General features: G+C 42.6%; 1 protein-coding gene across 1 annotated transcript in view; it reads left to right on the forward strand.

The window, feature by feature from the left end:
• Positions 1 to 5,997: 5,997 nt before the first annotated feature.
• Positions 5,998 to 13,934, forward strand: part of nr3c2 (nuclear receptor subfamily 3, group C, member 2) — an 89,484-nt gene continuing 81,547 nt past the window's right edge. Inside the window, exons 1-2 of the mRNA XM_033624305.2 lie at positions 5,998 to 6,416; positions 8,009 to 9,835. Of these exons, the coding sequence (XP_033480196.1) occupies positions 8,028 to 9,835 (1,808 nt within the window). The 5' untranslated portion in view covers positions 5,998 to 6,416; positions 8,009 to 8,027. The remainder of the gene's footprint in view (positions 6,417 to 8,008; positions 9,836 to 13,934) is intronic.

A 13,934-nucleotide genomic window follows, 5' to 3' on the forward strand; every position in this document is an offset into this window, starting at 1 on the left:
ACTATCTTTAAGAAAGCATCGTATTTTATAAAGTGATTAATTGTGTTAAATAACAGTACCTGAAAAGTTATATAGAAATTATAGCTGTTAAATGAATGCAGGGGAGAAAAAGCATGATATTTCCCTGGAGGTGCCCACTGACAAAAATATGGAATCTGCTCAAACAAGTTGCGTGCAATCAAATCAATTCCTCAGTGGGACGAACATCTGTCAGCAAACATTTGCAATGATTTTACAGTTTTAATCCATTCAGCCACCCAAACCCAAACACAGTGAAGTCTCACACACCTTTGTGGCTACAAAGTTACTTTTCAAACTGTTTTTTGATTTAAAACACACGCAGGCTGCCAATAACGACACTGTCTGAACACGGTGTATTGACAGAAGTTGTTTAAAACATTTAAATATCAATGAATAACCTGCAACGTATTCATAAAAAAAAGTTCTGTCAAGCCCTTCCAAATTTCTTTCGCAACAAAATCAAATGCAGCCAAATTTCAACACCAAAACACGCTCAAATGTACAACAATGTGATCTGAGTGCTCGCTTTTAACACACTCACCCTACCTTTAGGTGCTGCAGATTGGGGAGAATGTTTGCCAGCAGACACCAGGAATATCAATTCATAATGTACTTGACACAGTTTTGTTGAACAACACATTATTTAGTGATAATTCTCTGCATGTTAATAATCTGATCTGAAGCCAGGCTGTAGCCTATACGCAGTGTTCCCACTGAATATGTATTTCTGACTACACGGAGGATAAACATGTTATTTAATCATCAATGTGTTTTCAATCGTCATTGCTTAAGTAGGATGAACAAACCCCAGGTGGTGGACACATAGTACGAGAGACTTTCTGCAGGGAGGCAGGCTGAATGCATATCATTCAGCATTTAAACGATACGTGCCAACCGTGTAGTAGGGCAACTTAAGGTGAACGGCAGTCTGTGTCAAAAGTGGGACTGGAAGGTGGCCTATTTACGTTTGTCGAGCCTCATGAGAGACACAGGAAGACTTTGCAAAACACGGTGTTTATTTTCTATCACACTTGGAATTTCTTAAGTTTATAACGCAAATAAATGATGCAGGAATATCTCAAAGTAATCTATCTACCTATGGTGATACAGCTCTTCCCCAGTCAGTTAAATATGAAATGGTATAAAGTGTAAATTTTCACACTGACACAATCACATTTGAGTGATTCTGTCTGTAATTATACCTCTGGATGTATTAATTAAAATCTTGCAAGTTGGTTGTGTAACTCTTCCACTTTGCATATATTTGACTGCTTTTACACCAGTAATACTATATCTGTCATATTAGATGTTGCACTCACTGCTTATCTTGGATAAATAGGTGAAAAATGTAATCTAATGTGTTGCCTGGGTGAACATCTAATGAAGCACATAAATTAGAGGCTAGATTATTGATCATATTTTAAAATGTACATCAGGATAGAAAAGGAGATTTTGTTTCCTTTTGCATTTGCTGCACTCAATCTCTGTTGATGAATTAAAATGTAAAGGAGTTCATTTAAAAACAATCACTCATATACGTTTTTATTAACTCTTCCTATAGCCCAAGGCTTTTTCCTTTTTACAGTCTGCCTACACTGACCATGGCTGTAGAGTTCAGATGTCAAAACATGCTAGTTTCCATAGCAACCCTGGTTAAAATTCAATAGCATATATTTCCATGTCTGACCTTCATAGGAAAGAGTGTTATCATCCAACTGTGGGGTTACTCAGTCTGTGTGTGCCAGATACATCAGCATATACCCAGCCATGCTAAAGTCTGCCTTAAACAAACAGAATGAGACCAGGCTTCTCATCAAATAATACTTAACTAGAAAACTGTTCACTGCAGCAAATGGACGCATTTTAATGAAAGCAGGCCAGTGATGCTTGCACAGATGGGCTCAAAGTTGCCACATATAGGCATGAAATGTACCACATACAGCATGAGTGATCAACAACAAAAAGTATTGGCCAGCATGGTGGTGGTGGTGGTGGTGGTGGTGGGGGGGGGGGGTTGGTGAGGATGTGTGTGTCTTGATCTCATTCCAGCAATCTACTATGTTATTGGACAGCTGACCAAAACAATTTAGGGGGAAAAAAGCTCTTAGAGTAAAACAGGAATATACACGGAACAAGCAGTGATTTCTATTTTCTGTTTTTTTTCTATTTTAAAGCTGCTATGATCATTTTTTAAAGTAACAACTGATCAAATTAATATGTATACGTGAAGAGCAAATAGCAACATCAGAGGGTGTAAAACGAAGCAAACGCAGATAGACAAAAACTGTTGTTCTTTCAATGGCCACTAGAGGCTGGCTCCAGAGGCAAGTCAATCCCCTTTTTCACCCATGTTGAAATGCCCAACTTTACAGCCGGAATAAACATGTTTACAGCCTGGTACAAAAAGCGGTTTTGGTCTCTATAGCTAATTTCAACACTGATGACAACTGTACAGGGTGAATTTGTATAAGGCTTAAAGTTACACGTATTTATAGGGCAGGGCCGCTTTGAGTGACAGGCGTACTTACTGTGCAGCGTCGCTTCAGTCTTCAGGCCAGCTCCACAAGATCGCTCCTCCACAGCTCCACCCTCTCACCCACACATGGTCACTTCTGGCTCAAAAAACCCAAGATGGCGATGGTCAAAGTGCCAGACTCCAGGCTCTGACATCTCTTCATTTAATGCATGTATAGGTCCTGTTTGTGCATGTCTGTGTATTGTATACAACAACAGAGTGACAAAAAAATTAGTTTCCCCTCAGGGATGAATAAAGTAGTAAAGTAAGTGTTCTTGTTCTTGTAACTTGTTCTTCAATGGGTGACATTATGGTAACTTTTTATATAGTCCTGCCCTTGTAGGGATGAACCCACAGACAATTACCATTAACTCTGCAGTTCCCCTCACCTCTATAGAGCATGTTACCATCAATCTCAGAAAGATGCAGCAGGCAACTGTTTTCAGTGGAGAAGCTCTGTTAAACCTGAACTCTACCTGAGCAGCAACAATTGACAGAAAGTCACAAAGTTGGCAACTAGCAGATGAACTTTGTTAGCAGATAGATAGAAAGAAATTTCCATTAGTAGTTGGTGGGGAGTAAAACTAAGCTAAAAGAAGAGTGAATATTGGACTTGCATTCAGCAGGTGGCCAAAATATTGACTCCCTGTGAATGTTAGCGTCGGTCTGTGTCTGTGGGATGTGTAAGGTTTGCTAAAAAGTTGACAAGATCAACTTTAAAGGTGATAACTGTTGTGTTAACAGCTTGTTTTCACAGCACCCCAGTTGCCAAAAAGTGATATTGCATGTTCCAGATGTTATTTTCCCCGAGGGAAGAATTCTGGGAGGAGCACTTGATGAGTGCAGACCCCCGCCAAGGCTAAAGGCTCTATCCTCCTATGGTAACAAAAGTGAGAAATAAATTGTGTATCCGCCCCATGATTCGGATCCACAAAGTTTCATGAAAGATGGGCCAGTAGTTTTCATTAATCTTGCTGACGACGAGACAAACAGACAGACAAGTAAATGAACTGCAGATAACAGTATGTTGTGAGAATGACTTGTTAACACTGAAACATTTAAGTCAAATCAAAGTTGTGGGGAACCAGAGGGAATGGCAACCAAGTGGCTCACTTCAGGGACAGCTACATGATCACTTTATAAGTGAGTGAGACTCATGAATAACTGCTAAAGTGGAACAATAAGCAGCCCAGGGAGGATGGTGGTGACGGACTTCTTCCCTGATTAAAACTACCTCTGTAATTACCACACACGATGGGGACAGGGTCTTCTGCTGAGCTGACGAGTGTTTTGTTTCAGTGTTAACATGCTCCAATTCACCTGTCCCCACGAGGCCCAGCATGCACCTCTCTGTTTTGCCTTTGGCCTCCTCAGCTATTGGAGTTGTCTGCTGTGTGTCTAAACCGGAGAGGAAGCCCGCTCCTAATCATAGCAATCACTCATCCAAAAGGATCCCCGCCCTCTTAAAAGACAGCTATTTTTAGCCCCCATGTATATACACTGTTTTCAGGCTTGTGTGATTATCATTGATTTGACTAAAATGACGGTGCTTGAAAGCTCAGTGGGACTCGAACGGAGCTGCCTTGAATCTTTACCAATGAGGGAGGCAATTATTACTGATTTCATATCAGCCGTGTTCTGCTGTCAGTCTGCAAATTCTTATGACTCTGTCACTGTGGAAAAATCTGTGATGCAAAGCTAAATTAGATTTGCTCATGATGTGTTTGACTGGCACCCATTATATGCAATGGACAAATGGGAGCTGCATGAATGAATGGGGGTGGGAAACATTGGTTATATCTCAATTCTCCTGCTTTTTCTGAAAGCAGGTCCCCCATTCATGGGTGATTAACAGGCAGATCAGGGAGGTGGGCAGTGTTGCTTGGATGGCTTTGACTAATCTAACTGCTGCTGCCTCGCTTGGGTAATGGCTACAGGCTGGCTTGGAGAACTCAGACAAGCAATAAAGAGAAACATTCAAAACCACTGTATAAAGCTCTGCTCTCAAAGCCTAAAATCCTGCATGCACACTTTCATGCAGCCACTTCGAAACACTACAGAAAGTGACTTGCCTGACTGACAACTCCAGAGATTAAACTGATTATTGGCTGTTGCTGGAGTGAAACCAAAGTCTACAATGACATCAATGCCATGGCATATCGGCAGTAAAAATGTAAATAACAGCTTAATCCAAATAATAGAGTTTGTTGTCGGTGGTGTCACAGATAAACATGGGCACATTGTACTTTCTCATGAGTGCACCAAAAGGACATTATCAGTGAGCTTGTCTAATCTGAGTTACAGTATGCCAATGTGTCTGTGTGTTCTGATGGCTTTTAAACTAATTATGAGTGTTTATGTACTTTATCCATTAGTACTTCAGGGATATTTTGGTGCATACAGTGCCGGACCTATCATTCGGCGCCTAAGTCAAGCCACTAGCCATTATTACTGCTATAAACATTTTATATTTATTACCAAAAACAACAAGACCTAATGAGAAATAAACAACTTGGCTAACAAACACTTACTGCCTATGAGAGAATACAGTCACCCCTTTTCCCTCTAGGTGGCACCCATGGCGTCTGCCTATGTCGCCTATAGAAAGATCCGCAACTGGGTGCATGCTTGAATATTTGAATAACCTGTATTTTGCTTCAATTTTAAAAATCCAAAAATGTCTACCAATGCATACTGAAGCATTAATTTTAATGTATATGTACACCTCTCGCTACACGTCTATTTGTTTATGATTTTGGTTTCAACTGCAGATTAAAGTTTGGCCAACCAAAAAGAAAAAAAAGACAATATCAGCTGAATGTCAAATCTGTTTCCAGCACATGATGTGGGGAGCAAAGAATTATATCATAGTTTGACATGGAGTGAATGAAGTGACATCTTGACCACTCAATAGATTTGCTTTCCCAGCAGCAATAGAAATATTGCTCCACCTAGTGGCGGCTGCCGTCACACTGTTACAGGGCAACATCCTCTCCTACAGTAAGAATGACTCCTCTCTCAGTATTTGCTGGGGTTCTTATAAGATCCATGTGAAGTGTAAAAAAGTGAGGCCGGGAAGGCTTCTGCTCTATCTCCTCTTATCTAAAAATTGTGGGTGCGCGTGCATGCTTGTGCACGAGCTCCGTGTGGCAAACGCTTTCAGAGGTGGCACTAGAAAAGATGAAGGAAGAGCGCGGGGGGGGGGGGGGGAGAAAAAGCAGGATAAAGTCCGATGAGAGGAGAGGACAGAGAGACAGAAGAAAGTTGCAGAGGATATTTTAACTGAATTAAAGCAGACTGCTGCTCGCTGTTACCCTCTGAGTTTATTCCCAACATCGCTGCGCTGAGCACGGTGCCCTATTTCCAGGCGGCTCTGTCTACCTGCGCTGAGCCCCTCCCCTCTTCCTCCCCTCCTCCACCTCCTCCTCCTCCTCCTCTCCTCCCCCCCCTCCTCGGAGTTTGTGTTGCACTCGTTGCAGTAGGAGGGTCCATGTGCACAAATGACGTCGCTCTGACTGAGTCCGACCGACTCCTTTCGTTTGTTTTTATTACTCTTTTTATCTAGGGCCCAGAATCGGTAATGTGCAAATTTGTGGCCATAATGTGAGATCATCTGCCGCTGTCGTCCGACCCGTCGCTGCCGTTCGTCCTGTCAGGAGCACTGGCTCCTCGCTGTTGAGGATTACTAGTGATAATACGCAGTAGACTTCTCCAGTGTGTGTCTAGCTGTCAAACTGACAACTATGTATTGGAAAGAGTGAGGGCAGAGCGCATTTGTTGATATTTATTGACTTTGTTTTTTTGCGTGTCTTTTTTCGTCCTCTGGATTATCGCTGCCCAGCAACACGGCCACCTGACAACTCTGAATGTCGTAATTAAGGTAAGGAAGGACGGAGCTCCAGTGTTTGACTGTACATTTTAATTTGGGCGCTTGGGTCTGAGGTGATACTGAAAGCAAACTCCCCTACTGTGACTGTTCAGTCAGATAATGCAAGCATCCTCGCTCCGGTCGCCGTGTGGGAGAGACATTTAATAACTTTACACCGGGACCGTTAACCCTGGCTGTGCCTGCTCCATTATAAAAGTCGCCAAGAAGTTCATAGGCACTTTGTGCACCAACAAAAATAACCACAATCACCACCATCACTATCAGTATTTGTGGATTTTATATCGCTGTGCGCACCTGTCAAGAGGTGCTGAGAAATATCCAGTGCTGTCAAATTCTCTCCAAAAAATGAGTTAAATAATTAATATTTTCCTGCTCCTGCACTTCATCCGTCGTGCCATTTTAAAAGCTGTCAATGAGTTGACTTTGATCACAACTTAAACAGCAACTATACAGCAAAAATCTTCTTTTAGAATTTATCCTGCGCAAACGCAAAATGGAGAGATATGCGAGTTGCATGTCCTACAGAGGCAGAACAATCACGGCAGGAGCAAGACAGGAGGAATTGTCACTATGACATGTATTTTATTTGTTGTGTTTATGGATGTGCGCGTAACGTGCATGGGATATTTTGCAGGCAACGTGAATAACTTGAACTCTGATGTCTTTGGCTGCTCCACAGCTGCGAGCCCCTTTCAAATAGTGCACCGTCGCACCGCAAGACATAAACCTTCAAACACCACCAAAAGCAATGCCTTATCACTGCAAGCTGTTAGGCCAAGTGTGTGATTATATCCAGGATTTTTGTTGCTTTTGCACATGACGGATCCAGCCGCTAAAGCAACATTTTAAGTTATGTCGCAGCAATGTTGTGGCTGCAAGAGCAATAACTATTGAGTGACAGCTTTCCGACCAATCCATGAATGGGTCCGATAAAGCTGGTGGACTTCTGGCTGAGTTGTCCAATGGAGGAGCAGCAGAGGTGGGAATTTAAACAAAAAGCCCAGGCGACGTCACAGCGATACATTAACCCTTGCGTTGCAGTTCTCTCCAAGTTATCAGACTGTACATCCCTGTAGTGCAGCGATAAGGAACGTTATCTGTGAGAGAGAGGAAATACTGTACAGACTGGCTTTGAACTGCTTTATATTAACATATTGTTTACACAGCATCTAGTTTGTGCTTTTGTCTTGTATTCTTTCAAAGTAAGCCATTATAATATCAAAATAAGTTTAATCTAGTCTGTTATTTGTAGATATAATCATTCTACATCTTCACACAGCTCCTTTTTCTGTGCCCTAACTTTTATGCCTCATTAGGTTTTTATCTGCTGAAGCAGAAGTTACTGCTTTGGCATCTATCCAAAACCTAAAAGACCATATTTACACTGTAGATTTAAGATTCATTAGCATATTCTTGAATATATAATAAAGCCTCACAAGACCTCTAATCTCTGCCTGAAGGTAAATACCTTTTATGCACCTGCCACTCAACTATTGTTACGGAATCAATGCCTTGTGTGCAGCATGTAAAAACAGCTCTGTGAACTTTTCTCATTCGTTTCTTTTCTTCTCTCCATTTACCAGGTGAATCAATGAGCCAGCAATGGAGACCAAAAGATACCAAAGTTTCTTTGATGGAAGCGATACAGAGAACAGATGGTCGCAGGTCCCCGGCACCATGGAGAACTGCTGCAGCACAGAGGATTCAAGTCTGACTAGCAGTGATATCCTGATGGACATAGTCAATGTCAGCTGCCCTGCTGGAAGCCCAGCCACCGACTGCAAAGACAACAATACAAAGAAGCAGGAGCAGCCAATGCTTCGGCTCAGCCAGAACCAGCCATTTGTTCTCCCACACTTCAACAACTCTGTCCATGGTCATAAGCAGGAAATGGACTCCAAGGAGCTTTCCAAGACTGTGGCTGAGTCTATGGGCCTGTATATGAATGCTGCCAGGGAGGCAGACTTTGCCTTTAGCCAGCATGGGGGTAGTACCAGCCCTGGGAAGATGTATCCAGTGTGTGGACGGGCTCTAGAGGAAGCCCAGTGTGGTTCCACAAAGAGCCCCAAGTTAAAGCCATTTGGTTTCCCGCAGCCCAGCACCACTCCCAGAGAATGCAGTGCTGGGACTCCAGTTAGTTCAGCTACAATGCTGGCCTCATCTCTGTCCTGCAGCCCCCAGACGTCCAGCTCCATCTCTAGCCCCGGGGGCAGCAACAACATGGTGTCTTCAACCACCAGTCCCCCTACGTGTTTTGGACCGGTGTGCTCGTCCGTCAGTAGTCCTGTCAGCCAGACGTCTTGTGCTGCTACTCTGGCCCACATCAAGCGCAGGAATTCAGCCACATGTAGCCCCGTGGAGTCCAGCACAGTGGGCTCACCACCTCTCACCAGCCCACTCAACGTCATGAGGTCCCCCATGTCCAGCCCCCAGAGTATGAGTAGTGTGAGATCGCCTCCGTCCTGCAGCACTACCTGTAACATTAGGTCATCCGTCTCGAGCCCCACAGGTGGCAGCTGTACCGGTACTGCCAACAACTGCAACACTGCGAGGCCCTCCATCTCCAGTCCGGCCACAGGGGGAACCATGGCTGTCAGCAGCCCACAGAACCCCACCTCAGGTGGGTTTCCTGTGTCCAGTCCTGCTGGTGGACTGGGTTTGGTGCAGAATGACACCAACAGTCCAGAAGCAGTAGGTCTGACCAGAGATACGGACTTCAAGAACTTTGAATTCCCTAAAGTAGAGATGGTAGACGGGGAAGTGTTCAACGTCGGCTTAGACCAGATGGGCATGGTTAAGTACATTAAGAACGAGCCTGGAACTGACTTCAGGAGCATGTGTTTAGGCAGCTCCAAATGTAATGTGAGTAGCACACCTTTTATCACACAGATTAAGAGTGAGCCAAACAAAAATGAGGGATGTATGAACCAACAGCCCTACGGTGAGCAGTCACCATCTCTTGGTCTCTTTCCTGCATCTGAGACCACCTATTTGTCCCTGAGGAATAACATTGATGAATACAGTCTTTCTGGTATCTTAGGACCCCCTGTCTCCTCTATAAATGGGAACTATGAGCCCGATGTGTTCTCCAACAATGTCCTGTCTAAAGGGGTTAAGCAGGAGACCACTGATGGCAGCTATTACCAAGAGAATAACAGCATGCCCACCTCGGCCATTGTTGGAGTTAATTCCGGTGGACATTCATTCCATTACCAGATTGGAGCGCAAGGAACAATGTCTTTCACGCGGCATGATGTGAGGGACCAGTCCAACCCTTTGTTGAATCTAATTTCGCCTGTAACAGCGTTAATGGAGTCATGGAAATCTCGGCCGGGCATGTCACAGGGGTCACTGTCAGCCAGAGGTGAGGGATACCTGGGTCAGAACTGCATCACGGACAGCATGTCAAGGTAAGGAGAGTGAAGATCTCTCTATGTAGTCTGAGTGAGTGCCACTCAGTGTATCTTCATCCGATCTGTGGCTTGAGTTGTGATAAATATGAAAGAGTTCAGCTTTACATAGAGAAGCAGTTTTCATTTTTCCTAAATAATGTTTTTTTCTGTCAGTATACCTGTATAATAGCATGCCACTCTAGAGGATCAGATAGATGGAGCGCCAGTTTGTTACAGTCAGACTCATGTTGCACAAGGGACTTAGGGCGTTTGCTTTGAACTGTGCAAAAATAATAACAGCAGGGCTTGGGAAAGGCAGCGGGATGCTGGCTGGGGGAACAGGAATTAAAGGACGGGGTCCAGGTCATTGTTATAGTAGCATGTGATCACAACATCATCCCTGCTAGCACTGCCCTGTGTTCTACTGTAACACAGAGGCAAAGTTTACCTCTTATCGGGGGCCCGTGTGTATGTACAACAACAAAATTTATTGGTCTGTTATCGGGAGGTCTGGCTAAGACCTTGTGTAATGCAAATATCTGTTTTTATGGGCCCTGAGCCATTGGAAGCGTCATAAATTATAAATGATTGATCACATGCTTTTGTTGCCAAACTGATGAAATAAACAGTTGCTTTTGTGAGGGTGGGGGCTGAAACAAAACAAACAGGCCAAAGGGAAAAAAAATTATAATAGCCGCCAATCTGGCAAAGTGAAACTTTGACACAGTTGTTGTGTTTCCAGTGTATTCTGGTGTCCTAGTTGCATGTGAAGCCGAACAAAGCAAAATATCAACAACACAGTTAATAACAGTAAAAACATTATGCAGACCGTGAAACACAAGGTAACATTGTCTAAAATACAGAAGTATGTATAATCACCTAACTGTGAGAAGTGATGGTGTTTCTATACTGTAAATCAGGAGATAGGTTTGTGGTCAGGTGAATCTGGGTGTGATATGATTCACCTGACCACAAATGCTGGTTTATATTACCAGCATTGAGAGTCCACTGCTGTTCTTATAAACTACATTGCTATCTCTCTTTATGCATGGGATGTTATAAATTCACACTTTTTTATGAGCTTGTGCAAAGAAGCACTAAACCAAGTCATAAATGACTTCCTGTTTACTCGCTTGCTGTAAGAGAGGTACAGCGTTTGAGCTGCAGCTGGGATGTCTATGTACGTTGCTCCGCTATGTCCGACTGTGTGACTTGACCATGACAATGCCAGAACGACTTTGGAAAGTGACGTTGCACAGAGTCTCCGAATGGAAATTTATTAGATCAAAAGCTTTCCTGATTACATTTGTAGGAACCAGCTTTCGCAGATCTCTCTGATTGCTCTGCTGTTTTCAGTTGTCTATTTTCATTTTATTCAGCTGTTGTCATTCAGATTGCGGGGAGAAGTTTGGAGGAAGGAACTCGAAAAAAAGAGTCAGTTTATCTGTGTTACATCATCACTTGTCTATTCACGTAGGTCACCAGCCTCAAACTGATTTACTGTAGGTCGCAAATGCAAAACACTGCTGATAATGGGAGTTGTTTCACTAAACATTAATGTGAAGAGTTTATGCATCTATCATAACCTTATTATTCAACAAGATATTAGACTAAACTCTTTTGGTCAACTGTGGCTCAACTGATGACTGAATTAACTGCTACAGTTCTCCTAATTCACTGCTCATAAAAACACACTAGTTTGATTGCCCTTGTTATAGTATATTTCCCATGGCAGACATGTGAAGTAAGCATGTTTTGTGTGTGAGTCTGTATTTATTGACCCTGCATCTCACCCACAGATCTGACCTGATTACTTTATCATCAGTGTTTTTTACGTCTTCTCTGTTTGACATGTTTACTCAGCTTTATATGTACAGCACATGCGGGGCTAGAGAGTAGATAGTCCGCCTGTGTGTGTGTGCATGTGCTATAACAAGGTTCGCAGCTCTGAGGAGACTGATACAGCCCCGTTACCTTGGAGGCGACCCATATGGCAGGAGCCAAAGCGATGTTGACGGGATCACTGCCACCTTGGTCCTAATGAGATCCAGCTTAGCCCTAATGTCAGACAGGATGACAGTAAGAGGTGGGCCACATGGCAGCCAGCCAGGCAGGCAAGAAAGCAGACAGACACAAACACACATATACATACATACATACATACATACATACATACAATTACCATGTAGGCACATACACACATACACACCACACACAGAGACATCTCGGGTAGAATGCAAGAATCTAACATTTTTCAGAGGTTTCTGCCTACTTTCAGTGTCCTGTTACAGCAGTAGTATTGTATTGATTGACAGCTATACTTAGACATAAACATAGGCTTATTGTATCCTGCCTGAAATCTGAAAATGCACTGCAGGAAATCTGTGGTACTGTCGAGCTTTGGACTGACTACACGGTGCCCAGGCCCAATATTTCATAGGCAAAAATGTTACGTAACCATTAAAAAGCACAACTAAAACTCTTTGATCCGCTGAAGCCTTGGATGACAGAGTGTAAAATCCCTTGGCTCTTTTTTTTCTCACTTTGGTTTCCTCTGTAAATGGTTTTAATTAAAAATGGCTGCTCATCTGAGCAGTCTGGATTACTTTGTGCAAAAACGTTTTAACTCAGATTCACAAGAGAGGAGGAAAAGGGGGGGGAAACGAGTCACCCTAACCAGAATTGTTGTATTTATGTGATGTTTGATTTAAACTTAATGCTGAGACAAACTTAGTGGCCAGAATGGTGTATTGTACATGATTAGAGGTTTGGATGCTGAGATTCTTTTATTACAAAAATGCTAAATTCCCATATTTATTCTTCTCAACACTATTTAAAAAGCTGTGCACCGTAGTTATGAAGAAGTCTGATTTGTATGAAAAATGAAAATATGGAAATTATCATAAAATGACCTACATTTGTGTGCTGGATTATGTTTGCTCGCTGCCTAAATCTCCAAATCTCTTTTCACCCTATTTAGGGCATTTTTGTGCTGGTTTTCATAGTAATGTTTCACCAAATAGAATTACTCTAAAACTTGTCAGCCCCCTGACCTAATAATTTCATAATCTGACAAATGGTGAAGACTCAAAATAGAAGCCAACAATGTTTTTTTTTTTCATTAGATAAGCTCTCATTAATTTTTTTTGAGTGTTTTCTATAGCGATTGGAAATGTAGCACTTTGCTATAGGCTGACATTTTCCTTGCTTTAAGCTCGCAGCCAGTTGCTGTAGATCAACAGAGTGTCCATCATGAGGAAGCACCAGATTCGAGCGAGGAGAATGCTTTGCACTGGACTCTGGCCAACCCTCAATGTTCTGCAGGGGGATGAAAAGGCATACTCCTGAGAGCACACTAATAAGGCTTTAATTGTATGTTCCTCCACTAAATTAATGGATGGAAATGATTTGATTAATTCAGACACTGCTGGATACTAATATCCAATTAAATCCCAACACCAGGCATGCACAGGGGCTCCCAGTGCATTATGGGTTCCTGACTATATAAAGCAGGCAGCTGCTTGTTTGGGTTGTGAAAAGGATGTTACAGGTGAAGGTGTTGGGGAATGGCTGTGGGTCTCAGCTGTCTACACTAATCTGGCAAAGATGTTGCTTATGGTGCATGCAAATGTATTAATTATGTGCATTCCCATGTGCACTGTCTAAACTTTGTGTTATTCCTTTAATTACTACCATATATTCATCATATAATTCTGCTGAAGTTTATCCAAAGCACACATGGTGACAAACTTTAAGTCACAGGTTCACTCTTTTTACTGTAAGATAAAAATCTCTTTTTTCATTAAGTTCCTCGATTCAATGAGATTAAATTTAGGCAGCTTTAGAAAAACATACAAAAACCTTCCTTAGCGTACTCCTTTGAGTGTGTAGAAACTCTTGTTGATGATATCGTGAGTGCAGACCTCACAGTAATTGAGTATGAGTCATTTCGTGCACTCTTAAGCGAGATGTATTAATATGGTGATGGTTCTGCAAAAGAGTGTTTAACAAACATAATAAATCAATTACTTTTGTGACTGAATGTATGCGACTTCCAGTCCATATATTGATGAAGAATAATGCAGCATGGACGGCGGGAGCTGTCCACCTTTAATGA

Source organism: Epinephelus lanceolatus, chromosome 3 (assembly GCF_041903045.1).
Source record: "Epinephelus lanceolatus isolate andai-2023 chromosome 3, ASM4190304v1, whole genome shotgun sequence".
Classification (NCBI taxonomy): Eukaryota; Metazoa; Chordata; class Actinopteri; order Perciformes; family Serranidae; genus Epinephelus; species Epinephelus lanceolatus.